At 61.8% G+C, this 26388-nt stretch overlaps 3 protein-coding genes across 4 annotated transcripts in view; 2 read left to right on the forward strand and 1 right to left on the reverse strand.

The window, feature by feature from the left end:
- The window catches only part of COL16A1 (collagen type XVI alpha 1 chain), a 28869-nt gene extending 21151 nt beyond the window's left edge, over positions 1-7718 (forward strand). Inside the window, exons 49-70 of the mRNA XM_059488853.1 lie at positions 1057-1110; positions 1215-1268; positions 1932-1985; positions 2111-2155; positions 2245-2298; positions 2384-2419; positions 3140-3202; positions 3345-3416; positions 3637-3690; positions 3777-3821; positions 4005-4049; positions 4135-4188; positions 4273-4326; positions 4436-4486; positions 5057-5146; positions 5240-5275; positions 5379-5423; positions 5504-5692; positions 6179-6245; positions 6355-6531; positions 7193-7270; positions 7355-7718. Coding sequence (XP_059344836.1) covers positions 1057-1110; positions 1215-1268; positions 1932-1985; positions 2111-2155; positions 2245-2298; positions 2384-2419; positions 3140-3202; positions 3345-3416; positions 3637-3690; positions 3777-3821; positions 4005-4049; positions 4135-4188; positions 4273-4326; positions 4436-4486; positions 5057-5146; positions 5240-5275; positions 5379-5423; positions 5504-5692; positions 6179-6245; positions 6355-6531; positions 7193-7270; positions 7355-7557 — 1620 coding nt within the window. The 3' untranslated portion in view covers positions 7558-7718. The remainder of the gene's footprint in view (positions 1-1056; positions 1111-1214; positions 1269-1931; positions 1986-2110; positions 2156-2244; positions 2299-2383; positions 2420-3139; positions 3203-3344; positions 3417-3636; positions 3691-3776; positions 3822-4004; positions 4050-4134; positions 4189-4272; positions 4327-4435; positions 4487-5056; positions 5147-5239; positions 5276-5378; positions 5424-5503; positions 5693-6178; positions 6246-6354; positions 6532-7192; positions 7271-7354) is intronic.
- A 767-nt stretch (positions 7719-8485) lies between these two features.
- On the forward strand, positions 8486-11763 carry PEF1 (penta-EF-hand domain containing 1). The gene is made up of 5 exons (XM_059488908.1): positions 8486-8515; positions 8983-9202; positions 9744-9899; positions 10353-10496; positions 10971-11763. The coding sequence occupies exons 1-5, from the start codon at positions 8498-8500 to the stop codon at positions 11198-11200; spliced, it is 768 nt and encodes a 255-aa protein (XP_059344891.1). The 5' UTR covers positions 8486-8497; the 3' UTR covers positions 11201-11763.
- A 1971-nt stretch (positions 11764-13734) lies between these two features.
- On the reverse strand, positions 13735-23566 carry TINAGL1 (tubulointerstitial nephritis antigen like 1). Of its 2 annotated transcripts, none has more exons than XM_059488882.1 (12): positions 23512-23566; positions 22137-22459; positions 21519-21582; positions 19585-19677; positions 19388-19502; positions 18052-18175; positions 17661-17811; positions 16768-16951; positions 16480-16525; positions 15929-16052; positions 14894-14939; positions 13735-14772 (listed from the first exon to the last, which is right to left on the reverse strand). In XM_059488882.1, the coding sequence occupies exons 2-12, from the start codon at positions 22447-22449 to the stop codon at positions 14632-14634; spliced, it is 1401 nt and encodes a 466-aa protein (XP_059344865.1). In that variant the 5' UTR covers positions 22450-22459; positions 23512-23566; the 3' UTR covers positions 13735-14631. The 2 variants fall into 2 exon arrangements, with proteins under 2 accessions (XP_059344865.1, XP_059344864.1); XM_059488881.1 differs by lacking the exon at positions 23512-23566 and adding an exon at positions 23370-23468.
- Positions 23567-26388: the final 2822 nt, after the last annotated feature.

The following is a 26388-nucleotide window of genomic DNA, read 5'->3' on the forward strand; positions in this document are numbered from 1 at the left end:
CTGCCCTTCCATTCCATCTCCATCACACCATTCTCACTCCTCCATCCCAAAGCAGGGGGTCCCGGCGGACCCGGATTTGATGATTTGGGGATGATCTTCCTCAGCTCAGGGACCTGGTGGTGGCACTCGCCACCTGCTGGGTCCCCTCAGCACCACGGGAGCTGGCACGGGTCCAGGGAGGTGCCACCTGGGCCAGGTGACCGTCACAGCTCCTCTGATGGCCACCAGGGACACCAGGAGGATCCCATGTGTGACCTGGGCTCATCCTCCTCCTCACTCCTGTGTGGTCACTCAGCCTCCACCACCACCTCCATCTTCATCCTCACCTCCTCCACCATCTCCATCTTCATCTCCATCTTCATCCTCACCTCCACCTCCACCTCCATCTTCATCCTCACCTCCATCTCCACCTCCATCTCCATCTTCATCCTCACCTCCATCTCCACCTCCATCCTCATCCTCACCTCCAGCACCATCTCCATCACCACCATCTCCACCTCCATCTCCACCTTCATCCTCACCTCCACCTCCATCTCCACCCTCCTGCTGCCCCTGCTCGCTCCCCACAGGAGCCGGTGGTGGGGCTGTGCCGGCGGCTCCCGGAGGATCCCGCGCTCCTGCTCGTGTCCCCTTGTCCACTAATGTCACCGTCACCCCAGGGCCTCCCTGGGGCTCTCTGTGGGCCGTGCTCTGCGGTGTGCCAGCGTGTCCTGTCCTTCTCTGTGTCACCTCAGTGCCACGTCACCCCACTAACCCACCCCGGAGGTCCCCGTGTCACCCTGGGAGGACGGGGGGCACCAGGCTGGAGCTGAGGGCTGCACCCAGAGCTGGGCACCCCATGAGCCCCCCCCAGGGCTGGCATTTCCATAGCACCACGGTTTGAGCGTCCCACCACATCTGGGCACTGCCCTCAGTGCCTGCAGGGGTGGAGGGAGCCCAGGCAGGTGCCAGCAGGCTGGCAGAGGGCACAGAGCCCACGGGCTGTGCCCAGCTCCTGCTGCCAGGCGGGCACAGCCCTGGAGACACCCCTGCATCTCCTCTCTTCTCCCCACCAAGGGTCTGCAAGGGGAGCGTGGCCCTGCGGGGCTGGCCGGAGCCAAGGGGGAGCCGGTGAGTGCTGTGGGACCAGGGGACAGGGGGACGCTGGTGGCCTGAGGGGGTGGCACCTGGCTGGGGGGCTGCAGGGGGCTCAATGTCATCGTCGTCACTCACAGGGACCTCCAGGACAGCCGGGATACCCCGGGGCCACAGGGCCACCCGGCCTTCCTGTGAGTATGGGGGGGACCAGGCAGCCCCTGCCAGCCTCTGTGCCCCATTCCTGCCTCAGATCCCATTCCTGTCCCAAATCCCATCCCTGCCCCAAATCCCAGCCCTGTGCCAAATCCCACCCCTGTGCCAAGTCCTATCCATGCTCCATGTCCCATCCATGCCCCAAATCCTATCTGTGTCCCATATCCAACTTTTACCCCATATCCCACCTGTACTTCATATCCCACCTGCACCCCAAATTCCATCCAATGCCCCATATTCCATCCATGCCCCAAATCCCACCTGTACTCCAAATCCCCCCATGCCCCACATCCCACCTGTACCCCAAATCCCACCTGTACCCCAAATACCATCCATACCCCACATCCCATCTGTGCCCCATATCCCACCTGCATCTGAAATCCCATTCATGCCCTATATCCCACCCATACCCCAAATCCCACCTGTACCCCAAATCCCACCCATGCCCCATATCCCATCCCTGTGCCATGTCCTATCCATGCCCCAAATTCCACCCATTCCCCAAATCCCGTCCAACGCCCCAAATCCCATCTCTGTGCCAAATCCTACCCATGTCCCATGTCCCACCCATGCCCCAAATCCCACCCATGTCCCATATCCCACCGGTGCCCCACATCCCCACCCTGTCCCTCCCTTCCCAGGGCATCAAAGGCGAGCGAGGCTACGTGGGTCCACCCGGAGAGAAAGGGGAGCTGGTGAGTCCCTCAGGGCCCCTCTCCGTGGGCACTGGGGCTGAGGGCTCCCCCAGGTGCCCCCTCTCCATGGGCACCAGGGCTGGCACTCCCACCCACCTCCACTGATCCTATTCCATCCTTCCCAGGGTCCCCCCGGCGTGGACGGGCTGCCCGGCCCCGTGGGGCCAGCGGTAGGTGCCCACCTTGGGGGCTGTGGGAAGGGATGGGGTGGCTGGGGGGGTGTGGGGTGCTCCCACCACCCCATCCCATCTCTCTGCAGGGTCCCAGGGGTGAGCGTGGGCTGCCGGGAAGTGCCGGAGAGAAGGGGGACCAGGTGAGTGTCCCCAAGGGGGACAGGACCCCCAGGGCCACCCCCACCATGGGCTGCGGGGTCCAGCTCAGCTCCTGTCTCTCCTCAGGGTTTCCAGGGCCAGCCTGGCTTCCCGGGACCACCGGTGAGTAAATCCCACTGGGAGTCTGAGCAAATCCCACTGGGAATTCTGAGCAAATCCCACTGGGAATTGTGAGTAAACTCCACCAGGAATTCTGACTAAATCCCATCAGGAATTCTGAATAAATCCTACCACAAATGCCGAGTCAATCCCACTGGGAATTCTGAGTAAAACCCATTGGGAATTCTGAGTAAATACCATTGGGAATTCTGAATAAATCCCACTGGGAATTCTGAGTAAATACCACTTGGAATTCTGAGTAAAACCCACGAGGAATTCTGAGTAAATCCCACTGGGAATTATGAGTAAATCCCAACAGGAATTCTGAGTAAAACCCATTGGGAATTTTGAGTACATCCCACTAGGAATTGAGTAAACCCCACTGGGAATTCTGAGTACAACTCACCAGGAATTCTGAGTAAATCCTGCTGGGAATTCTGAGTACATCCCACTGGGAACTCCAGCACCCTGGGAGACGGACCCCATCCCTGGCTGTGTGTCCATCCCTGGCTGTGTGTCCATTCCTGGCTGTGTGTCCATCCCTGGCTGTGTGTCCCCAAGTCCCCACAGTGCCAGGGATGGGGACAGGGGGTTCCACAAGGGGCACACGAGTGGGGTGAGGAGCAGGGAGCAGCCCTGGATCAATCCCATTAAATTTAGCCGGGAAAGAGCAGGATTTATGGGACAGGATCCCCCTTCACTCAGCACCCCTCTCCTCTTTAGGGCCCTCCTGGTTTCCCAGGAAAGGCTGGTCCAGCGGGGCCACCAGGGCCTGTGGCAGAGAAGGTGAGTGCCACCCTCGGAGAAGGTGAGTGCCACCTGTGCCAGCGGGCAGTGGCTCCGTGCTGTCCTCGCCTGTCCCTCGGGCTATGGCCAGCTCTGGTGGCCCTGCCTGTGACCTGCCTGTCACCTCCTGTGGCTCTTGCAGGGCAGCGAGGGCATGCGGGGCCCCACGGGGATGCCAGGGCCCCCCGGACCCCCCGGACCCCCTGGAATCCAGGTAAGACCCCCCCCATGTGTCACCCTTGGGTGCTCCTGGGAGCAACACTGGCTGTTCCCAACCCCAGGGACCTGTTCCCATCCCCAGGGACCTGTTCCTATCTCCAGGAACCCATTCCCATCCCCTGGGATCTGTTCCCATGGCCTGGGGTGCCCTGAGCAAGTCCCTCAGACCTCGCCAGTGCCACCCTCCCTCTGTCACTGTCACCTTGTCCCCACAGGGCCCTGCTGGTTTGGAAGGCCTGGATGGCAAGGACGGCAAGCCAGGGCTGAGGGTGAGGCTGGGTTTGGGTTGGGGGGCAGCCACCCTGCACCCCCCAGGACACCCCCAACCCTGGTCTGTCTGTCTGTCTGTCCCCAGGGTGACCCTGGTCCCCCCGGGCCACCAGGAATGATGGGTCCTCCGGTGAGTGACACCCTCCTTGTCACCTCTCCCTGGCAGCCAAGCCGGGCTCTCCTGAGCCAGGACTGTCCCCTGAGGTGTTCCTGGTGACACCGAGCTGAGGTTGGTGGCCCTGGACCAGCACTGCATGGTCAGGGTCACCTGGCATCACCCTGGGACCCCCACCCAGCTCTTTTCTCTCTCCAGGGCTTCAAGGGCAAGACAGGACACCCAGGGCTGCCAGGACCAAAGGTGAGCCGTGGTGACACTGCCTGGTGACATCCCCAGGGACCTCAGGCATGGCCAGGACTCCCCTCACTGTCCCTTCTCCTTTTAGGGTGACTGTGGCAAACCCGGCCCACCAGGCAGCACGGGCCGGCCAGGAGCTGAGGTGAGTGACCCCTTGTCACCCCCTTGTCACCCCCTTGTCACCACCCTGCCATCCTCATCCTCCTCCTCACCTTGCCTTCCTCAGGGTGACCCCGGACCCATGGGACCCCAAGGCCGGCAGGGACCCCCAGGGCTCATCGTAAGTTGGTGCCCCCACAATGGGGGAATCCTGGAGGGGATCCCTTTGGTGACAGGGAGTGGGGACACCACCCGTGACCCCCAACTGACTGCCCTGTCTCTGTCCCCAGGGTCCCCCTGGCAGCCCAGGACAGCCAGGACCCGCTGGCCTGGCTGGGGTGGTGAGTAGTGGGGATGTGGGGTGAGGATTTGAGGGTTTGGGATCCCCTGATCCCAGTGCTCTTGGTGCTCCCAATCCCTCCTCCCTGCAGGGGCTTTGGGGTGGGAATTTGGGGTGGGGATTTGGGGGTTTGGGATCCCCTGATCCCGATGCTCCAGAAGCTCCTGGTCCCTCCTCCCCACAGAGGGTTTGGGGTGGGGATTTGGGGTTTTGGGATCCCCTGATCCCAATGCTCCAGAAGCTCCTGGTCCCTCCTCCCCACAGAGGGTTTGGGGTGGGGATTTGGGGGTTTGGGATCTCCTGATCCCAGTACTCTTGGTGCTCCCTATCCCTCCTCCCCACAGGGGCTTTGGGGTGAGGATGGGTGGGTTTGGGATCCCCTGATCCTGATGCTCCGGTGTTCCCGTTCCCTCCTCCCCACAGGGGATTTGGGGGTTTTGGGATTCCCTGATCCCGATGCTCCCGGTGCTCCCGTTCCCTCCTCTCCATAGGGGCTTTGGGTTGGGGGTTTGGGGTTTTGGGATCCCCTGGTCCCGATGCTCCCGGTGCTCCCGTTCCCTCCTCTCCATAGGGGCTGAAGGGCGAGCGCGGCTCCGTGGGCGAGCGGGGTCTGCCGGGAATGCCAGGACAGCCGGGACCCCCAGGACACCCAGGACCACCGGTGAGCACAGCAGGACCCTACACCCCGAGCGTGGGGACCTTGGGGTGGCCCTGTGGTGTCACCACCTCACGCTGCCCCTCTTTGTCCCCGCAGGGAGAGCAGGGAGCGGACGGACCCGTTGGGAAGGAGGTGAGCAGCGTTCTCTGGAACTTTCTGCCCAGCTGGACACGGATTTTGTCACCCCCTGGCCTGGCTGGGGTGACATCCCTGTCACACTGCTCCTGTTTTTCAGGGACCACCAGGCAAACCGGGCATTGCAGGCCCAGCTGGACAGAAGGTGAGGCTGTGCCAGCTGGCAGTGCCACCACGGTCGCTGTGCTGTCCTGGCACTCCAGAACTGACCTTTCCCATCCGCAGGGTGACGCTGGAGCCCCCGGCGAGCGCGGCTACCCCGGCGAGAAGGGCAGAGCCGGGATGCCAGGGGGGCCGGGCAAAAGCGGCTCCATGGGGCTGGTGGGGCCGCGGGGCCCCGCGGGGGAGAGGGGACCCCCGGGCTCGCCGGGCCCCGCGGGCAGCCCCGGCCTGCCGGGACCCCCGGGCATGATGGTAAGGACAGCAGGTGGCCCTGTCGGGGGGCAGGATGATGTCCCTGTGGTGTGGAGTGGTGGCCATGTCCCCTCGTGTGTCCCCTCGTGTGTCCCCTCACATGTCCCCTCGTGTGTCCCCTCGTGTGTCCTTGTGTCCCCTCGTGTCCCCTCATGTTCCCTCGTGTGTCTCCTCATGTGTCCCCTCCTGTGTCCCCTCGCGTGTCACCTCATGTCCCCTTGTGTGTCCCCTCGTGTCCCTTCATGTCCCCTCACATGTCCCCTTGTATCCCCTCATGTGCCCCCTCCTGTGTCCCCTGGCATGTCCCTGTGTGTCTCCTCACATGTCCCCTCCTGTGTCCCCTGTCCTCTCACGTGTCCCCTTGTGTCCCTTCATGTCCCCTTGCATGTCCCATCGTGTGTCCCCTCACATGTCTCCCTGCGTCCCCTCATGTCCCCTCGTGTCTCCCCTCCTGTGTCCCCTCCCGTGTCCCCTCTGTCCCCACAGGGAGATGTGGTCAATTACGACGAGGTCAAGCGCTTCATCCGCCAGGAGCTGAACAAGATGTTTGACGGTAACGGGGGGTGGTGACCCTCCCTGTGTCCCCACCCTGTCCCCACCCTGACCCCGCTGGCTGATCTCGGGTTTTGTCCCCGTTTTTGTCCCCATTTGTGTCCCCGCAGAGCGGATGGCCTATTACACCTCCCGGCTGCACTTCCCGGTGGAGATGGTGGCGTCCCCGGGCAGGCCCGGTCCCCCCGGCAAGGACGGGCTGCCCGGCCGGCCGGGACCCCCCGGCTCCCCGGGCATGCCGGGGCAGATCGGCCGAGAGGGGCGGCAGGGCGTGCCGGGCATGCGGGGTACGTGCTGCTCCCCGGGCCGTCACCGGTGTCACTGCGGTGTTCCCGGTGTCCCCACCATGTTCTCGATGTCCCTGGGATGTTCCTGGTGTCTCTGTAGTGTTCCCAGTGTCCCTGGGGTGTTCCCGGTGTCCCCAGGATGCTCCTGGTGTCCCTGGGCTGTTCCCAGTGTCCCCAGTTCATTCCCAGTGTCTCTGGGCTGTTCCCAGTATCCCCGGGACATTTGCAGTGTCCCCAGTTCATTCTCAGTGTCCCCAGTTCATTCTCAGTGTCCCCAGGACATTACCAGTGTCCCTGGGCTGTTCCCAGTGTTCCCAGTTTATTCCCAGTGTCCCCAGGACGTTCCCAGTGTCCCCAGTTCATTCCCAGTGTCCCTGGACTGTTCCCAGTGTTCCCAGTTTATTCCCAGTGTCCCCAGTTCATTCTCAGTGTCCCCAGTTCATTCCCAGTGTCCCTGGGCTGCTCCCAGTGTCCCCAGTTCATTCCCAGTGTCCCTGGGCTGTTCCCAGTTCATCCCCAGTGTCCCCAGTTCATTCCCAGTGTCCCTGGGCTGTTCCCAGTTCATCCCCAGTGTCCCCAGCTCATTCCCAGCGTCCCTGGCACTCGGACGCTGTGGCTGTGCCAGCTTCTCACCCCTCCTCTCCCTCCACCTCTCCCCCAGGTGAGCCGGGAGCCAAAGGAGAGAAAGGCGAGAAAGGCGTGGGGCTGATGGGGGACAGCGGCCCCCCGGGACCCCCAGGTGAGCCCCCAACCTCTGCCTGGCCCCCAGCCCCACCCTGGGCTTTGCTGCCACCCCACTTTCCCTTCACTCCTTCTCTTCCAGGTCCCCAGGGGCCACCAGGCTACGGCAAGATGGGTCCCCCGGGCCCCGTGGGGCAGCAGGGCATCCCTGGCATCCCCGGCCCTCCCGGTGCCACGGGGCAGCCGGGCAAAACGGGGCACTGCAACCCTGCCGACTGCCTGGGGGCTCTGCCCGTGGAGCAGCCGCTCTTCCAGCCCAAGAACGTCAAGGGTCCCTTTGGCTGAGCCCCCCGTGCCCCCCGAGCCCCCCCAGATTTGCTGTTAATATTGTTCGTGTTTCACCCCGCTGTGCCGGGGCCGTGCCCGTGCTGGAGGGCTCAGGGGGGCTTGTACAGGCAATGGTGGGGGCAGGTGGATCCTGCCCCAAAAATACACCTGTGAGTGGACATGGGTGGCTCTGTGCCTCATCCCCAGACTGTCACCACCCTGTCACCAAGGGATGCTGCTCCGGCCATCTGAGCAGCATGAGCCCACTCTGGTTGGGGACACGGTGATGCTGAGCACCCTGGGATGGATGGAGGAGTGCCAGTCCTGATGCCAGGGGATCCTGGGATGTCTCAAGGCAATCCCAGCCCTGATTTGGGGGTATCCCAGCGCCGTTCCTGCGGAGATCCCGCTCTCATCTCAGCACATCCCAGCCCTGGTTCCAGGAGATCTGGGATGGGGTGGGATCCCAGCTTTGCCTCTGGAGGAATCCCAAACTAATTCCCGTGGTCTTGTGGGGATTCTACGTCTACTCTCAGGCTGACACCAGCCCTACTCTTGGATCTTGCCTGGAATTCCTGGGAATCCCAGACCGCTAACCCAGCCCTGCTCCTAGAGGGATCTCGGTCCTGCTGCCAGGGGAATCCCAGCCCTCATTTTGTGGGGTCGCCAGCCCCATTCCCGGGCTGATCCCGGTTGATCTTCCGGGGAATTCCAGCTCCATTCCCTGGCTGATCCCGGCCGCAATCCCGGACTGATCCCGGCGCTATCCCCGCTCCTGGTGGGCCCCACCCCGCCCAGGCGCCGTTGCCGCTTTAAGGCCTCCGTCGGGCGCGCGCTTCCCGCGCGTCACCGCTCTGCCCCCGCCCCGCCCAGAGGCGTGGTCACTGCCTAGCGTAGCCAATGGGTGCAGGACGTTTCTATGACGTCATCAGGGCGTGGCCGGGGCGGAAGACCCGCTATGGCGTACCCGGGGCAGGTGCGGGACCGGGACCGGGACCGGGGTCGGGATCGGGACCGGGACCGGGACCGGGACCGGGACGAGGACCAGGAGCGGCGGCGGGGAACGGGAACTGGGACCGGGACCGGAGGAGTGGGAGGGGCGGCAGGGAGCCCGACCGGGACCGGAGGGCAGGGAATGGGGACCGGGGAGCGGGACCGGAGAGGCAGCGGAGAGTGGGACCAGGGAGCGGGACCGGAACCCAGAGCGGCGCTGGGGACCAGGGACCGGGATCGGGACTGTGACCGGGATCGGGACTCTGACCGGGATCGGGACTCTGACCGGGATCCGGACCGTGATTGGGAACGGGATCCGGACTGTGACCGGGGCGGGGGTCGGGGCCATGGGAGGCGCGCAGGGTCTCCAGGGTGAGCGACACCAGCGCCATCCCCGTGCCCATCCCGGTGCCCGGTGCCCGCCTCACACCGGCTCTGTCCCCTCCCCAGGGCTACCCCGGCGCAGGACAGCCCCCCTCGGTCGGGCCGTACCCCGGGGCTCCCTACGGCGGGGGGCCACCCCCGGGACCCTACGGGCACCCCCCACCCGGGGGTCCCTATGGCGGGGGGCCACCCCCGGGACCCTACGGGCATCCCCCACCCGGGGGTCCCTACGGCGGCCCCTACGGCAGCCCCCAGCCCGGGCCCTACGGCGGGCCGGCCCCGGGAGGTGAGTTCGGGATCTTCCTGCCGCGGTACCCGGGACAAGGTGGGGAGAGATGGGGTGCCCAGCCCGGTGCGGGGTCGGGGGGCTGGGGAGTCCCCACCCCGATGAGGGTTGAGGGGGTCCCCAGCTCAGCAGAAGCCACCAGGAGGATGAAATTGGATGTCCCGGTTTATTATTTTGAAATCCTGGAGGAGGAGGAGGAGGAGAGGGAGGAGAAGGAAGAGGAGGAGGGAAAGGAGAAAGAGGAGGAGGAAAAAGAGAAAAGGGAGGAAGAGGAAGGGCCAGGCAGCCCTAAAACTTTCACCCCACACCAATCTCCCGGTTCTGCCGGATTTGTGGCGCAGCACCGTGGCTCCTCTCCACCCCAGGCTCCGGTTCCCAGCCCATTCCCGGCTCCAGCCGTTCCGTGCCCATCCCGGCCCCGTTCTCCCGGGATTTACCGGGCTGTAATTCCCGTGGGAGGAGAAGCTCCGGGGCCAGCCCAGCCCAGCCCCTGGCCTGTCCGAGGGGAAGGTGACAGCTCCGATGGCCTCTCCCCGAGCAGGGAATGCCCCCCCAGGGGTGGATCCCGAGGCGTTTTCCTGGTTCCAGACGGTGGATACGGATCACAGCGGGTTCATCTCCGTCAAGGAGCTGAAGCAGGCTCTGGTCAACAACAACTGGTCCTCGTTCAACGATGAGACCTGTCTGCTCATGATCAGTGAGTCTGGGGTCTCCTTCCCCTCCTTCTCATCTGGTTTGGTTGGCTTTGGGGTGAATTCCCCTTTTCCCTGGGTATCGCTCCCGGCTGGAGCTGGGCAAACCAAGCAGCTCCCAGTGGGGCAGGACACGGGTGCAGGGCCCAAAATCCTGCTTGGGAAAGGAAATCCCAGCTCTGCACAAGCCCCAGATCCCAGAAAAACAGGGAGGAAAGTGAGGGAAGCCCAAAAAATGCAGAGATTCACCCAAAGCTTGCCCCAACCTCAGCTTTTGGTGCCGTTTCTTACCAGCCTTGAGGGTTGAACGGTCCCAGTGGATCGCAGTCCTGGTGAGGGGGATTTTTGGGATCAGAGCAGGACTCCAGGGAGCCACGGCATGGATCCTGAGCTCCCTGGAAGTTTCTGCAGCTTTTCCACTCCTCCTCCCTGCCCTGTTGCTGCTCCTCCCTGCCCAGACATGTTCGACAAGACGCGGTCGGGGCGCATCGACGTCTACGGCTTCTCCGCCCTGCTGCGCTTCATCCAGCAGTGGAGGAGCCTCTTCCAGCAGTATGACAGGGACCAGTCCGGCTCCATCAGCTTCAGCGAGCTCCAGCAAGGTGGGTGAGGGCCACAGCCACCAGCCTGGCCCCTCCTGATGCCCCTCATAACCATTTCCAGGCTCTGTTCCCAGCTGGAACCTGGAATTCCTGCTGGAGTGGTCTCTGCAGCCGGGCTGGAGGGGTCTGAGCTCCTTGGGAATTATCCATGGGATAAACCAGGAGCTTCTCAGGGGACAGGAGGTGATGAGCTGCAGCAGGGGTGGGGCACAAAGTTCCTTCAGGAAGCCCAGAATTCCCTCTCAACGATGAGTGGCTGGAGCCTGGTTTGTGGGGAGGAGCTCTTGGGTGTGTGTGAAAGGGAAAAATGCCTGGAATTTGTGGTTTGATTCCTCTGGAGAGCCCTGCCCGTGCACACCCTGAGTGGGAAGGGTGGTGGGAGTGGGAGATGGGGTGTGTGGGGCATGGGGGAGCAGGACACAGCCGCTCCCTTTCCATTTGGGAAGGTTCAATCCGAGTTTTTCCTCCCCCCAGCTTTCTCCCAGATGGGTTACAACCTGAGCCCCCAGTTCAGCCAGCTGCTGCTGGCCCGGTACGCCCAGCGTTCCCCCAATCCCAGTATCCAACTGGACCGGTTCATCCACATCTGCATGCAGCTGCAGAGCCTCACCGACGCCTTCAGGGAGAAGGACACGGCCATGGTGGGGAATGTCCGCCTCAGCTACGAGGATTTCCTCACCATGGTGGTGACACGGATGCTCTGACATCCCCACTCCAAAGGCTGGGAATTCTGGAGCTCTCCAGAACCTTCAGCCATCCTCATCTTCTCTGTTGGATGATGCTGAGCCCATCTGAGAGTTCCCCCCGGGGCCAAATTTCCAGCTTGATCCACCCCAAATCCTGCTGGGGTTTTCCTGGCTTGGATTCCTCGTGTCCGTTTTGTGAAACCCACGCCAAACTGGGACAGCCAAAGCAGCTTAGATCCCGTGCCAGCCCCAAATTCCAGCTTCATCCCGAGGTTCTGCCTGCAGCAGAACATCTTCATTTTAGGGAGGAAAAGCTGCACCTTGGGTTTGGAAGAAGCAGGAAAGGGGAAAAATGAGGATAAAGCTCCTTCCTTCCCTACCTGAGTGCCCTGGGAGCGCATCCCGCCCTGGGAATGCTTTCCTGGGGGTCTCATCCCTGTTTTCCATGGGGCTGCTGGAATGGGATGTCCTGCTGCAGCCCCATGGGATTGTCCCCTCGCTGTTGCCAATCCTGAAGCCAAATCCAGACAAAGTTCAGAGCTCAGGTTTTCCAGCTTTGGAATAAAACGTGTTCTGCTCCAGCTGCTCCGTGGTCTCTGTGTCCAGGGAGGGCTCCAGGGGACATCAAGTGCCTCCTGTCCCCTGTGGTGGCACCAGGGGACACGTCTCAGGGCTGGACACCATTCCCTAAAATCAATTCTGAGGAATTTCATGTCCAAATATGGAAAATAAAGGATTAGGGGGGACTCCTGAGGCGCAGAAAAATCCCATCAATGCAGGAGTTTTCTTCCTGAGTGATGAGCCTGGAATCCACCCTGATGAATCTCCGAGAGATTTGCAGGAATTCTTAAGGAATAAAAGGTTCAAAGGTCTGAGATGAGCAGGAGGAGCCAGGCTCGGTGTTTTCTGTGTGACCTCGGTGTTTTCCAGCCCCGAGCAGGACTGGCTGTTCCCAACCATCCCCGAGCATTCCAAGGATGTTTTCCCCTGAGCATTTCCAATATTTCTGTTGAGTCAGAGCTCAGCCCTGCTTGGGCTTGAGGCAGAGGGGTTGTAAATATATATAAATATATTGATATGTATATAAAAATAGAAATATATATTTTATAGATTTTTTAATATGTTTTATATGTGCATATATGTATTTTAATATATATTCTGTGCTATATATAAGTACATAAAATACATATATGTAAAATATATATAAAATACATATAAATATATTTAAAATACATACCTGCATGATATATATTTTTTTATATATATACATACACACACACATACAGGTGTATAGGTAGATATGTATATATACACTGGTGTATATATATACATATATAGAGGTGTGTGTACATGCATATTTTCACATATAAATATATATACAGACATTTTTAATACATATATACATACATGTACATATATATAGATACACATAAACATATTAAAAACTGTTTATATGTATATATACATATGTAAATATATAGAAATGCATGTGTTTGTATACATGCAAGTATATATGTAAATACATAGACACACACGTAATATATAATATATAATATATAATATATAATATATAATATATAATATATAATATATAATATATAATATATAATATATAATATATACATTATGTTTTATATCTTATACATATTATATTTTATATGTTATATTTTATTATTACATTATTTATATTATATATATTAAATGGGTGTGGTTACATGCACATATATACACATATAGAAATATATACAGGATATTTTTATATATATGTGTGCAAAAATATATATATAAAAATATTTTGCACATATATATATATATACATTGAGAGATTTATATTGAGATATATATGGGGAGGTGAACACAAAGAGACACCTGTATATATATAGATGTTCAGACATATCTATACACATCTATATCTCTATCTATACACAATAGAGATATTTTTACGTATTTTAAAAACATATATTCGCACCCATCCTGCAGTTACAGGAAGCCACCATTAGGTGGCACCGCCCTCCACCCCGTGAATATCCCCTGCGTGGGGACCCGGGGGTGACAGAGGGAGGGGACACGGACGGGGACCGCCACCAACGCAGGCCTTTGGGAAAGGCGACAACAGCCCCAGCGCCACCCCAGGGAGGGCACGGGGGCTGTGGGGACACCGTGGATGTGGTGGCACGTCTCATTTTTGCGGCACTTGGGGTGGCACATGTCACTGTGGTGGCACTTGCAGCTGGCATTTGGCCGCCCAGCTGCACGGTGGCTGTGGTGGCAATACCTGGCCGTGGCGGCACAGCCGGGTGCGGTGGCACAGCTGGCCGTGGTGACCCCCTGGCCGTGGTGACACGAGTGGCCGCGGTGGCCCGAGTGGCTGCGCGTGCCCGCGGCGTGGCCAGCGCTGGCCGCGGTGACCGGAGCGGCGGGGCCGGAAGGTGGACAATGAGCGGGGCCTTATCTCACCCCCCCAGCCCTTCCCGAGGCCGCGCTGGGCCCCCCAGACAGGGGGTGACAGGGGCCACGCGTCCCCCTCGGAGCACTGAGCGCACCCTCCGGGCTCTGAGGCTTCCATAACTTTATTTACAAACAATAAAAAGCAAAATAAATACAAAAAAAATGTCTTAAAAGTACAGCCCTTGGGTTGAGGGGGAAGAGGGGCTGTGCTGGCTGCGTGGACCCCACTTGTGGCCGCCCCAGGACATGGGGACACCAAGGGGCTGAGCCCTCCCTTGTCCCTGCTGTCCCCCAGGGGGGTGGCAGGGCCATAGCACCATAGGGACGGGCTGGGGGGGACGGTGGGGACCCCATCCTGGCACCACCCAGCCCTGGGGGCTCAGGGGACCCCCTTGTTGGGTTATTTCACCCCCAAACTCCAGCGCTGCCCTGCTGGGAGGAGCTGCTGGAGCCAGGACGGGAGGGACAGGAATTTCCATCGGGAAAAGGAGGAGAAATCCCACAGCTGGGATTTTGGGGGGGTGCAGCTGCCTTTGAAGAGCCCCCAGCCGCCACCGCAGCCCAGCCGAGCCCCGGGGCAGGGGGGATTAGCGGGTAAATCCCACGGGAGACGGGAGCAGCCCCCAGAGCATCCCCCTCGCACGCCCCACTGCCCCCAGCCGCTGTGTCAGCACGGCGGGGACACGCAGCCCCCTCCAGGGGACACAGGGACAGCGCCAGCCCCTTCCATGGGACATGGGGGACAGCGCCAGCCCCCTCCAGGGGACACAGGGACAGCGCCAGCCCCTGCCCAGTGTGCTGTGAGCTGGGTGGGACCGCGCTGGGGACATTGGGGGACATCATGGGGCTCACTTGTGGGGCATGTCCTCCAGGGGACACAGGGAACAGCGCCAGCCCCCTGCCACTGGACACAGGGGACAGTGCCTTGCCCACCGTGCTGTGAGCTGGGCAGGGCCGCGCTGGGGACAGGGACATTGGGGACACTGGGGACATCGCGGGGCTCACTTGTGGGGCATGTCCTCCATGCTGACGCGGCCCCAAACCCCCACCACGAAGGTCTCCACCTCGCACTCGTTGACGCCGCGGGCGATGCGAAAGTGGCCGCCCTCGCCCCACGCCGTGCCCCACGAGTTGGCCGCCGTCTGCAGAGGGGACAGGGGACACGCTCAGGGTGGTGACACCCCCAAAAAAGCCAAGCTGGACCCCAAATGGGTGCAGGGAATGGCAGCACCCCATGGCTGAGCTCTTCACCCCAAAACTTACCCAGTATTTTTGGGTCTGGCCATCAGGCAGCTGCTCCTCTCCCCACCTGCAGAGGGACAGGACAGTGAGGGGGGGTCCACAACCCCCAGAATGTGGGGAAGATCCCCAAACTCCCCCAGACTTTGGTGTCTCCAAGCACCTCCAGGCTTTGGGGTCCCCAAGCACCCCCAGACTTTGATGTCCCCAAGCTCTCTGAGACTGTGGTGTCCCCAAGCACCTCCAGAATGTGGGGTCCCCCCAAGCTCCCCCAAACCATGGTGTCCCCAAGCTCCCCCAGACTGTGGGGTCTCCCCAAGCACCCCCAGACTGTGGGATCCCCAAGCACCCCCAAACCGTGGTGTCCCCAAGCTCCCCCAGACTGTGGGGTCCCCCCAAGCTCCCCCAGACTTTGGGGTCCCCCCACCCAGCCCCGTGGTGGGATTGGGGCACGGGGGGGCTGACCCTGCTCATTTCCTGCCCCCGGCACCTCCCCAGGGCCATCCGAGGTTGGGACATCCGCTCCAGGAATAGGGGCAGGAATATTTAGCCACGGCAGGAGGAAGGAAACACGGACGCAGGGCAGATCCAACCCCATCCTGGGGGTCTGCACCTCCAAATCCCCCGTCCTCCAGGGTGCTGAGCGCCACACTGTGTCCCTTGTGCCACCAATCCCCTCCTTGTCACCTTTCCCAGCTCGGGGACACCCAAAGGGAACATTTTTGCCACCTTGAATGGGATAGGATGAGATAGGATGGGATAGGAAAGTTGTGGGATGGGACAGGACAGGATGGAATGGGGCAGGATGACATGGGACAAGATGAAACGGGAATGGGGCAGAATCAGATGGGAATGGGATGGGATGGGGACAGGATGGGACAGGACGGTGTGGGACAAGATGAAATGGGAATGGAAGAGAATTGGGTGGGGTGGAACATGAAGGAGCAGGGATGGGATGGGATGGGATGGGATGGGATGGGATGGGATGGGATGGGATGGGATGGGATGGGATGGGATGGGATGGCTCTGTGGGCCCCCCCAGGCCACCCCCAGACCTACCCCGTGATTTTCACCGAGTGGGTCCCGTGCCTCTGGTGCTTGGGCCCCTTCCCCTCAGCCACGGGTGTGTGCCGATAGATCCCGCTCTTGTACATGAAGAAATCCTCGTGCACCTCCAGGATGGCTGTGGGGACGGCCAGAGGGTTTGGGGACACTGCCACTGTCCCGAGGGAGGGGATCTGTGTCCCCATGGGTGGGGGATGTGGGCACAGAGGGGCACGGGGGCATCAAATTCCAAACAGCAGCTGGAGCCTCCCTGGGGCCATGCAACAACACTCCCCGGAGGTTTCAAAAAGCACAAATAAAGTTAAACAAACGCAGCTGCCAAGGCGGTGATTAAATCTCAGGAGTTAATGAGCAACCCGGTGCCCGCTGGGGTGGGCAGCGTGACGGGCACTGGGGCAGCACTGCCTGGGCACACAGGGGGAGCGGCCCAGGGGGGTTCTGGCTGCCACCACAGCTCCCCCAGCATGGACAGAGAGGTTTCCTCCCCTATTTTATTCCCCCAACCTTTTGGGGTGCACCAAGGGGTGTCCCTGCCTCTCCCATACCTTGCACGGGGCCGTTCTCCATCAGCTCCTTCATGATCTCCTTCTCCTGCAGGCACAGAACAGAATGGCAAAGGCTGACACCGAGTGGCACCGGGAGCCCTGGCAGTGCCCTCCCACCCACAGGGATGCAGCAGAGCAGCTCCAGCACCCACAGGCGGCCGCTGCGGAGGAGCCGCTCCCCCAGTGGGGTTTTCCCAGCCGCATTCCCAAGCTCGGTTTTCCCAGGTGAAGCAGCCCCAGCCAAGCCCCGTTCCCGCTCCCCGCTCCGCCCGCGGGCCCGGCGCTCACGCTGGAGGAGAGGCGGTAGGCGGGCGTGGACTGGTAGATGTCGTTGGCGTGGCTCCGGGGGTTGGGGCAGCGCGCTGTCGCCTGTCGCTTGCCCCGGCCCGTGGAGCGGCTGTGCATCATGCAGGGCGGCGCCGCGGGCTGGCTCTGCTGGCTCGTGAACGGGTAGCACTCGTCTGTCACCACGCTGGGGTGCGGGAGGGGAAGGAACGGCTCCATCCTCATCCCAAATGGAACTTCCTGCTCCATCTCAATCCCATCCCCGTACCGAACTTACTCTCCATCCTCACACCAAATCCCTCTTCCATTCCCATACCAAAACTCATTCTCATCCCCATTCCAATCCCCACTTCCATTTTCACCCCAAACCCCACTCCCATCTCCACTCTGATCCCCACTCCCATCCCGATCCCAAACCCCACTGTCCATCCTGCCCTCATTCCCCAGCTGTCCAAGCAAGGTTAAGGACAGGGATCTCCTGGGCTTTCTCCAGGTGACCAAAGCCCCAAAGCCCCTTTATCCCAGAGCAGGCCCTGTCCCCCATCCCATCCCATCCCATCCCGTTCCATTCCCATTTCATTTTGTCCCATATTGTCCTGTCCCATCCTACTCCCTTCCCACCTCATCCCACAACTTTTTTTTCCCATCCTATCCCATTCCATCCTGTTTGATGCCATCCCCTCCTGTCCCATCCCATTCCCATCCCATCCTGTACCATCCCCTCTTATTCTCTCCTATTCCGATCTTATCCCATCCTATCCCATTCCATTGTGTTCCACCCCATCCAATTCTCTTCCATTCCCATTTCACCTTGTCCCATATCGTCCTGTCCCATCCCACCTGTCCCTATCCCATTATCCCACGCCATTATCCCATTACCCCAGTGTCCCACTCACCCTCTCCTGCGCAGGTACCACCAGGCTCCGTCCAGGCGCCCCCCGCTGCAGCCGCGCTGGTTTCGGGTGTCACAGGACAGGAGGTTTTGGGGGGACAGCGCGGGGGTCATGTGGCCCATGGAGTGGATGGAGATGCGGTCCGAGGCCACGGCTGGGGAGGAGCCACGGGTCAGGTGGAGGACGTCCCATCCCTGTCCCCAGTGTCCCTGCAGCTCAGGGGGAGGTGGTTCTGTCCCTGTCCCCTCTGTACCCGCTGTCCCCCCATCTCATGGGGAGGTGGCTTTGCCCCTGTCCCCGCAGCTCAGAGGGACTTGGCTCCGTCCCTGTCCCCGCAGGTCAAGGGGAGGTGGCTCTGTCCCCGTTGTCCCCCCTGTCCCAGTTGTCCCCTCACCGGCCGTGGAGAAGGCCCAGGAGCCAGCGCAGTTCCCCTGGTCCAGGGGCTCGTGGATCATCCCGGGCCACTTCTTGGCAGCATCGAAGTGACGCGGCAGCACCTCGTTGGAGTCCATGTTCATCTGCGGGGCAGAGATGGGGGGGCTCAGCCCACGGGACCCCCCAGCTCCTCCTGCAACCCCAACCATCCTTTGAGATGGTCCCCAGTGAGCTCTAGTGTCCCCAGCCCCACTATGGGACCCCAGCTCCTCCTGCCACCCCAGCCATCCTCTGAGCAGTGTCCCCACTTTTGTGTCCCCCCAGCCTCATTGTGACACCCCTCAGGACAGGGACATCACCCTGAGACACAAAGATTTGGGTTCCCATTTATCCCAGAAATGCCAAACCCCTCAGTTTCCCCTAAATTTGGGCTCCACAGCCCCAGCACCTCCTTAGAGCACACCAGCACTGAGTGTCCCATCACAGAGCCCAGCAGGGCCCTTGGTGGCCGCCCCGAGGGGACAGCCCAGGGTGACACAGCCCCTCAGGGTGGCCTCTGGCCCTGCCTTTCCTCCCTGGATCAGGACAGTGTCCCCGCCCTGGCCTTCCTGGGGAGGACACGGCCACAATCGCCCGCAGGAAACGCCTCTAAAATTAAACCTGGGGCTGGGGGTGCACCAAGCGCTGCTGTCGCAGACATCTTTTCATGAAAATCCTTTCCTTGGGATTTTTTTCCTCCTGAGAAGCTGAGAGGCCTCAGGGACAAAATGCAAACAATGGTTATCTGCTGCTGTGGAATGCAACAGGTGCATCTGGGATTGGGCTCATGTGGTTGTTTCTAATTAATGGCCAATCACAGCACAAACTGTCTGAGCCGCAAACCTTTGTTATTAATTCTTTTCTATTCTATTCTTAGCCAGCCTTCTGAGATGAAACCTTTTCTTCTATTCTTTTTAGTATAGATTTAATGTAATATATATCATGAAATAATAAATCAGCCTTCTGAAACATGGGGTCAAATCCTCATCTCTTCCCTCATCCAAAGACCCCTGTGACCACCGTCACACCCTGCCAGCCCCCCAGGGACCCCCGGGGGGTGCCCAAGCCCGGGTTTGGGTGCAGGGAGAAGCAAAGAGAGGCAGCTCTGCTGAGTCAGCAGCGTCGGGCTCGGCGTTCCGATGGGAAACCAGCGCGGAGGAGAGGGGGAAAAAACAACACTGGCAGCGCGGGGATTGTCCGGGGGAATTTGCTGAGCCGCTGTCTCCAAACACGAGGGCTGCCCTGCCTGCCCCCTGCTCTGGGAGCCCCTTCCCAGCCATGGCCGTGCCTCAGTTTCCCTCCCCGCGGGCACTCACGTGCATCTCGTTCATGTTCATGACGGTGGCAGAGGGACGGAAGGTGCCCAGGCGGTGCCGGATCCCGTCCTCCAGGGTCATCCCCCAGAACTGGCTGTAGTTGGCGGCTCTCCAGCTGCGTGGGGAGAGGGGGGCACGGCTCAGGGGCCACCCTGAAAAGCAGCGAGGGGTGCAGCACCCCTGTGCCCAGTCCTTACCCGTAATTGCCCCTGTTGATGGCGTCGATGAGCTCCCCATCCATCAGGCAGGCGTGGTCCTCGCACTGCCACTGCCCGCCGGGCCCGCAGGTGCTGCAGGGGGAACAACAGGTGAGAAACGATGTCCCCAGGGTGACCAGGGTGGCGCTGAGTGGGCGCTGCCCCTCCCAAACTGGTGGCTTTTGTTAGGGGTCACCAGAGCTTGGCACCTTGCAGTGGGGTGAATCCGTGGGCAGCCCTCTGGGTGACCCCGAGTGGCCTTTGGGTGACCCTGAGTGGCCTCTGGGTGATCCTGGGAGTTGTCCCCCCCCTGCCCCAGCCCCCACAAGAGCCCCGAGGGCAGCCAGGCCATGGGACAGAAAATCATCTGAAAAGCTGCCAGGGCTGCAGACATCAGAGAGGGTCTTGGACAGCAGCCCGGGGCTGGGGGTCAGGGCTGGGTGTCCCCACGGGTGACCCACAGTGACCAGGGCACTCCATGGGGACAGCCGGGCCAAGGGGGGGGTTCTGGGGGTGTGGTGGGTCCCCTGGGGAGCCCCGGGCTGTGCTCCCCCCGTGCAGTGAGCAATGCTTGGCATGCTCAGATCCCGGCACATTTCCCTTTTATGGAGCTGAGCGAGGCCATGGCCGTGTCCTGCCAGACACCCCCATCCCGATCCTGGCCGGCAGCACCTGGATTCCAGCCTTGCCCCATCCATCCCTGAGCGATCCTGGAGCTCTGTGTGACACCTGGGGGCTTGGGAGCACCTCAGGGTGCCACACACACCTCGTGTCACCCCGCCATGGGTTTTGTCCCTTGTACCCCCCCCCCCAAGCAGGACCCTGGGGTGACGCTGCAGAAATTTCTCTTCTCCAGGCACCAAATGTGAGGGAGAAGGTTTGGAAGGGATTTGCTCCCTCCCCGGTGCTGGTGGGTCAGAGATGCTCCCCCAGCAGCCGAGAGGTGACATCCACCTGCGTGGCTTGGGGACATTGACATTCCCAAGGGAACGGGGACACCCTCCATCTCTAAGTGCTCCATGCCACAATCCCAGAGAAACTCCCCAGAGCTGTGGGGAGGCTCTGGATGGCTTTTCACCTGCAGCCCCAGCGTTCTGTGTGACACCTGGGGACTTGGGAGCACCTCCGGGTGCCACCAGATGGGTGCCCCACACACCCTGTGTCACCCCGCCATGGGTTTTGTCCCCTGGTACCCCACAATATGACCACACCAGGGGCAGGGGTGGAAGTGACACTGCAGAAATTTCTGTTCTCTAGGGACCAAGTGTGGGGGAGAGGGTTTGGAAGGGTTTGGAAGGGAAGAGATGGGTCAGAGATGCTCCCCCAGCAGCAGAGAGGTGACATCCACCTGCATGGCTTGGGGACATTGACATTGAACAGGAACACCCTCCATCCCTGAGTGCTCCGTGCCACCATGCTGGATAAACTCCCCAGAGCTGCAGGGAGGCTCAGGGTGGCTTTTCACCTGCAGCCCCAGCACACACACATGTTCCCACACGTGCCCCTGCCCTGCACACGCCCCAGACGCTGCCTTTGATTTCCCCTTATCTGCAGCATCGCCCCTCGGGCTGGAATCCTCGTCTCCAATCCCCCACCTCCGAATGCCAGCAATACCAGTACAGAACACCAGTATTCCCAGTTAACCCCGAGCTCTGGGAGTGCCCAGCAGCACAGAACCCCCGTCAGGCTTGGGCAAGCTGGGCTGGGACCAGCGTGGCCAAAACGCCCCTGGGCAGCGCCGGCTCCCACGTAGGCATGAACTGAAACTTGGGAGAGGCTCAAGGCCCTTTCTGGCTCGGGATTTTTGTCGGAGCAAAGGCATTTTGGCAGCAGCTCCCACCACCCAGCTCGGGCCTCGCTCTCTGAGGTTTACAGGAGCGTGACACCTTCCTCTGGTGACGTGCTGGTGACATGCCACAGGTGCCCACACTCACCACAGGTTGCAGTTCTCCCGGTACGTGGCTCCTGTGGGGTAATTGTGTCCAGCACGGGCACAGCCTGTATGGGAATAGGAGAGCTCCTGGTGAGTGTTTGGAGTCCCACCAGCCCCCCAAATTCCCGGGGGTGCAAACCAAAGGGAAAAATCAACGTGGTTCTTAAATCCAGGCTGCACGTGGGGGTCAGTGGGTGCAGGGTGGGAGCCTGGCTCGGCGCCTGGAGGGTTAAATGTGCTCAGCCTGGAGGGACAGGGATAAAGGGGCCGGTTGTGCCTGGGAGCTGGCTCTGCTCCGCGGCGGGACTTGTGAGAGAGCCTTGTGCTGGGAGCTGGGGGCTGCCCGCAGGGTTAAACCAGGGCCAGCATCTGCCTGCCCCAGACGTGACCGGGCAAGCCGGGATGGCGTCCCCTCATGTCCCCTCGTGTCCCTGCAGGCACTGATGGGAAAGGGCTCTGGGGTCATGGGCTGCTCCCACACCTCTTTTTGAGGGAGTCCATCCCCATCCCGGACATTCTGTAGCAATTCCTAAAATTTTGAGGAGTCTGAGCACCTCTGCAGTGAGGGCAGCACCACATCCATCACCCCAGGGCTGAACCCCAGCACCTGCAGCCTCACCTGGGGCTTTGGGGAAGGGCGCCGGGATTCCCAGGCAGTATTCCCAGAAGTCGGGGCAGCAGTCGGACACGGTGCGGTTGCAGAAGAGGTCGCAGTAGCACAGCGTGTCGTGGTAGGGCACGGTGCAGCCGTCGTCGCGGCCGTGGCAGCACACGTCGCCCCGCTGGCAGTAGGAGCCGCCCGCGTCGTAGACGCCGTGCTGGTACAGACCGGGGCCCAGCTCCCGGCGGGTGCGGACCCGCGAGGACACGGCCACCCGCGCCACCTGGGCCACCAGCCAGAGGCACAGCACGGCCCGCATGTCCCCGGCCATGTCCCCGCACCTGCGGAGGGACGGCGGTGAGGGCACGGCGGGGGCACGGCGGGGTGGGCGCTGCTGCCACTGAGGGCACGGCGAGGTGGGCGCTGCTGCCACCCTGCCCTCCCCACGCTCTGCTCTCACCCTGCCCTCCCCACGCTCTGCTCTCACCCTGCCCTCCCTGGGCTCTGCTCTCACCCTGCCCTCCCTGGGCGCTGCTCTCACCCTGCCCTCCCCACTCTCTGCTCTCACCCTGCCCTCCCCACTCTCTGCTCTCACCCTGCCCTCCCCGGGCTCTGCTCTCACCCTGCCCTCCCCGGGCTCTGCTCTCACCCTGCCCTCCCTGGGCTCTGCTCTCACCCTGCCCTCCCTGGGCTCTGCTCTCACCCTGCCCTCCCTGGGCTCTGCTCTCACCCTGCCCTCCCTGGGCTCTGCTCTCACCCTGCCCTCCCCAAGCTCTGCTCTCACCCTGCCCTCCCCGGGCTCCTCAGAGCATTCCGGTTTTGTAACTCCCCTTGTGACCGCGCAGCTCAAGCTCCAAAACACCATTTTCCCCCCGGCTCCGCGCATCCCGGGCTCACCCACCCCTTCACCCCTTCACCATCGGCTCCAAAACCAAACCCTCAGGGGAAAGGGCTCCTCGGGACACTCGGGGGCTGCCCGGAGTCCATTCCCAGCGCCACCCGCAGTCCCCACCGTGGGCAGTGCCATGAGCTGCCAGGCTCAGCCCGCAGAGTTTGGGAGGTGATGGCGACCCCAAAAAGGGGCGGTGGGGACAATCCGGGGGCACACGGGGAAGGACCCCCTCCTGCCGCCTCCCTCCCGCTGCCGTGCAGCGTGGGGGGTCCCGGGACCCCCATAAAACGGGGAGGGTGACCCGGTAACCCACGGGGACCCCAAGGGTGGGACCCCCCCCCCCCCATTCCCGGCCGTACCTGCCTCTCCCTTCGCGCAGAAACGCCGGGAGAGGGGCGGAGGGTCCGGTGCTGGGATCCCTCACGGAACTCATGGGGCGGGACCCCCGTTTCTCCCCATGCCTGGCACCCCACCCGGTCCCGCCCGGAGCCCGCTCCGTACCTGCCGCTCCCGCCGCTCCGCCGCCCCGCGCCCGCCGCCGGCCCCGCCGCTCCCTTATAGCCGCGCCCCGGCCGGGGGGGCGCGGGGAGGCGCCGACACAGCCGCCAGCGGCCCGGGGCGGAGCGCGGCGGGGCGGGGGTCGGGCCTGGGGCTGCAGAGAGGAGCCCCCAACTTGTGGCCCGCTCTGTCCCCTCGGTGTCCCCGGCTCCTGATCCCTTCCTGGGGTCCCTCTGCGCTGCCCTCTCTAAATGGGGGCTCCCGGCTATGGGGGCAGCACCCTCTGCCCCATGTACATCCTGGGGGGCTTCCCCATTGCCCAGGTGTGCGTAGAGGAGGGGAGGGGGCTGCATTCCTGCCCATTCCAGGGGTCCAGATGAGACAGGGACACCCCAAGGCATTGAGTTGGTGTCACTTGGACCCTGCCCGGCTGTCAGAGCCCAACCTCGGCCTCGGGGACCACAATAGGGGGGTCCCGGCCGCCCCCCAGGCTCCAGCACCTGCTGCGGGAGCTCGGCCGCCCACGCGGGGCTCCCGCTGTCCCCGCCCGGCCGGGAGCATCTCCAAAGGATTCCTCGAGGGTGGCTCACGGCAGCCAGCACGGGAGCACGGCGGGGTTCCCTGGGCGGCCACGGGATCCTGGCTGAGCCCACGGGGGGGATACCGCGGCCAGGGTGGGATTCATGCCGGGGAAACGGGGAGCACCAAATCCCGCCGGGCACGGGGGCTGCCGGCACCCAAGGGTGCTCTGGGCGCCTGAACCAGGGTCCTGTGCAGCCCCCTGGGCAGGGAGCCCCTGCTCCAAGCGCTCTTGGAAGGGCCTTTGCTGTGAGCGCGTCCTTGGGCAGCGCACGCAACGCGGAGCCGGAGCGGCGCAGGAAGGAACTGAGTCCAGCCCAGTCCGTCTCCAGCATGACTGGACTCGCAGGAATCCGCAGTGAGTCACGAATTCCCCCAAGACCCCCGGAGAACAAAGCAAAGCCACTGGCACAAAGGACATCCCCGGCCGCTGCTCCGTGTCCTTGTGCCCCCGCCAGCTCCCTGACAGCTCAGAGACGCCGCGGGAGCAGCTGAGCGTTCCCGTAAACAGCGCTGTCCCCCTGCCAGCTGATAAGAAAGCGGCGCAGCGCGGAGGCGGCAGCGGCCACAGGCCAAGTGTTGGAGCATCCCCTCACCCCGTTCCTGCGCCTCCGGCGGGGCTGGCCCTGCCAGCTCACAGCTCCGTCTCTGTGTCACTCTGTGTGCGTGTGTCCCCTCTGCGGGGAGTGGCAGCCTGGGCACACGTGGGGTAGCCAAGGTGGAGGGGGACAAAGTCCTGCCAGGGCACTTTGTGTGCCCGTGTGAGGGCGGGAGGCAGAGCCCAGGGCTGGCACACGCCTCCTGCCCTGCCTGTGCCACCGGGGGAGGGACAAGTGCCAGCACCCTGTTCCCACTGCTCAGAGACACGGGAAGACCCCAACCCACGGCTGGCTTGGCCCTGGATGCCCCACGAACAGAGCCGGGTTCTGTCGAGCTGAGTGCGGGGTGAAGATCCCACACTGCAGGGATGAATCCCTCCAAACCCACCCAGGAAAGCCGCCCACCCCTCTGGTGCGTGGTCCAGTGCCCCTCAAAGCCAGCCCCCCACGGATCGCACCCCACATATGGGGCACTGGGAGGAACCGGGGTGCTGGAGCCCCCCCGAGCCCCCATCCCCGGCTCTGGGGGCGCTGCCCCTGCAGGGCTCGGCCCCGAGGCGATCCTGGAGAGAATTTCTTGGCAGGAGGCGGCCAGGAAAGGCAGGGACGGAGCCGCGGCCGGCCCCGGTTTCCTCTCCGGCCAGCGGCACGGGAAGGAGCCGCCTCAACCCCCCGGCATCGCTGCAGGACGCGCTGTCCCCCGGGGGTGACAGCTCACTGCCAGGGGTGAAGCTTTGCTGTCCCCACAGGGGTCTGGGGGCTCCTGGGGAAGGGGGGCGCACCTTCACCTCACTGGGATGGCATTGGGGACATCGCCATTTGCGGGGGGACACATCAAACAGGCAGGGTGGCCACAGCCCTTCCCGGGGCAGCGACACTTCACTGTAAGGTGACAAAAATCAGGGCACGGGTCCTTCTGCAGTGACACCAACCCTGCACCCCTGCACGGACAGGATGGAGCTGGAGCTGCGCTCTCAGTCCCATCTCGGTGGCTTTCTGCAGCTGAAGGGGTCAGGGAGGTGTCCGGAAATTTGTGTCCCCGGCCGGTCATTTGTGTCCCTTGGCGGAAATTTCTGGTCCCTGCTGGACATTTGTGTCCCCTGGTGGACATTTGTGTTCCCTGCTGGACATTTGTGTCCCCGGCCGGACATTTGTGTCCCCTGCTGGTCATTCGTGTCCCCTGCTGGACATTCATGTCCCCTGCTGGACATTTGTGTCCGCTGCTGGTCATTCGTGTCCCCTGCTGGACATTTGTGTCCCCTGCTGGTCATTCGTGTCCCCTGCTGGACATTTGTGTCCCCTGCTGGACATTTGTGTCCCCTACAAGACATTCATGTCCCTTGCTGGACATTTGTGTCCCCGTCCGGTCATTTGTGTCCCCTCCCGGTCATTTGTGTCCCTGGCTGGACATTTGTGTCCCCGTCAGGACATTTGTGTCCTGTCCCCACCCGGTCATTTGTGTCCCCTGTCCGCAGCTCGGTGACAGGGCCGCAGTGCCACCTCTCGGGAGACAGACAGCAGCAGGCGTCAGCCTCTACTCCAAATTTTAATGAAACAAATAAATTAATAAGTTAATCAAGTGAGGTAACTACCGCTGGCTCTGGGGGGCTCTGCGGGGACCAGCCAGCCCGGGCAGGGGGGTTCTAAAGGGTTAAAATTCCTGCAATTCCTGCAAAGCTGTCACATGCACCTCGCCCAGCGC

Source organism: Ammospiza nelsoni, chromosome 25 (genome assembly GCF_027579445.1).
Source record: "Ammospiza nelsoni isolate bAmmNel1 chromosome 25, bAmmNel1.pri, whole genome shotgun sequence".
Taxonomy (NCBI): Eukaryota; Metazoa; Chordata; class Aves; order Passeriformes; family Passerellidae; genus Ammospiza; species Ammospiza nelsoni.

Bases quoted from the DNA above. Each gene is read 5' to 3' on its own strand.
- PEF1 (XM_059488908.1), top strand. The intron at 9,203-9,743 runs GTGAGTTCGGGA...CTCCCCGAGCAG, and splicing joins CGGCGGGCCGGCCCCGGGAG to GGAATGCCCCCCCAGGGGTG. The intron at 10,497-10,970 runs GTGGGTGAGGGC...TCCTCCCCCCAG, and splicing joins CTTCAGCGAGCTCCAGCAAG to CTTTCTCCCAGATGGGTTAC.
- TINAGL1 (XM_059488881.1), bottom strand. From the start codon at position 23,443: ATGAGTTCCGTGAGGGATCCCAGCACCGGACCCTCCGCCCCTCTCCCG. The intron at 16,952-17,660 runs GTGAGTGGGACA...CCCGCACCCCAG, and splicing joins TGGTACCTGCGCAGGAGAGG to CGTGGTGACAGACGAGTGCT. The intron at 16,526-16,767 runs GTGAGCGCCGGG...CTGTGCCTGCAG, and splicing joins CCTACCGCCTCTCCTCCAGC to GAGAAGGAGATCATGAAGGA.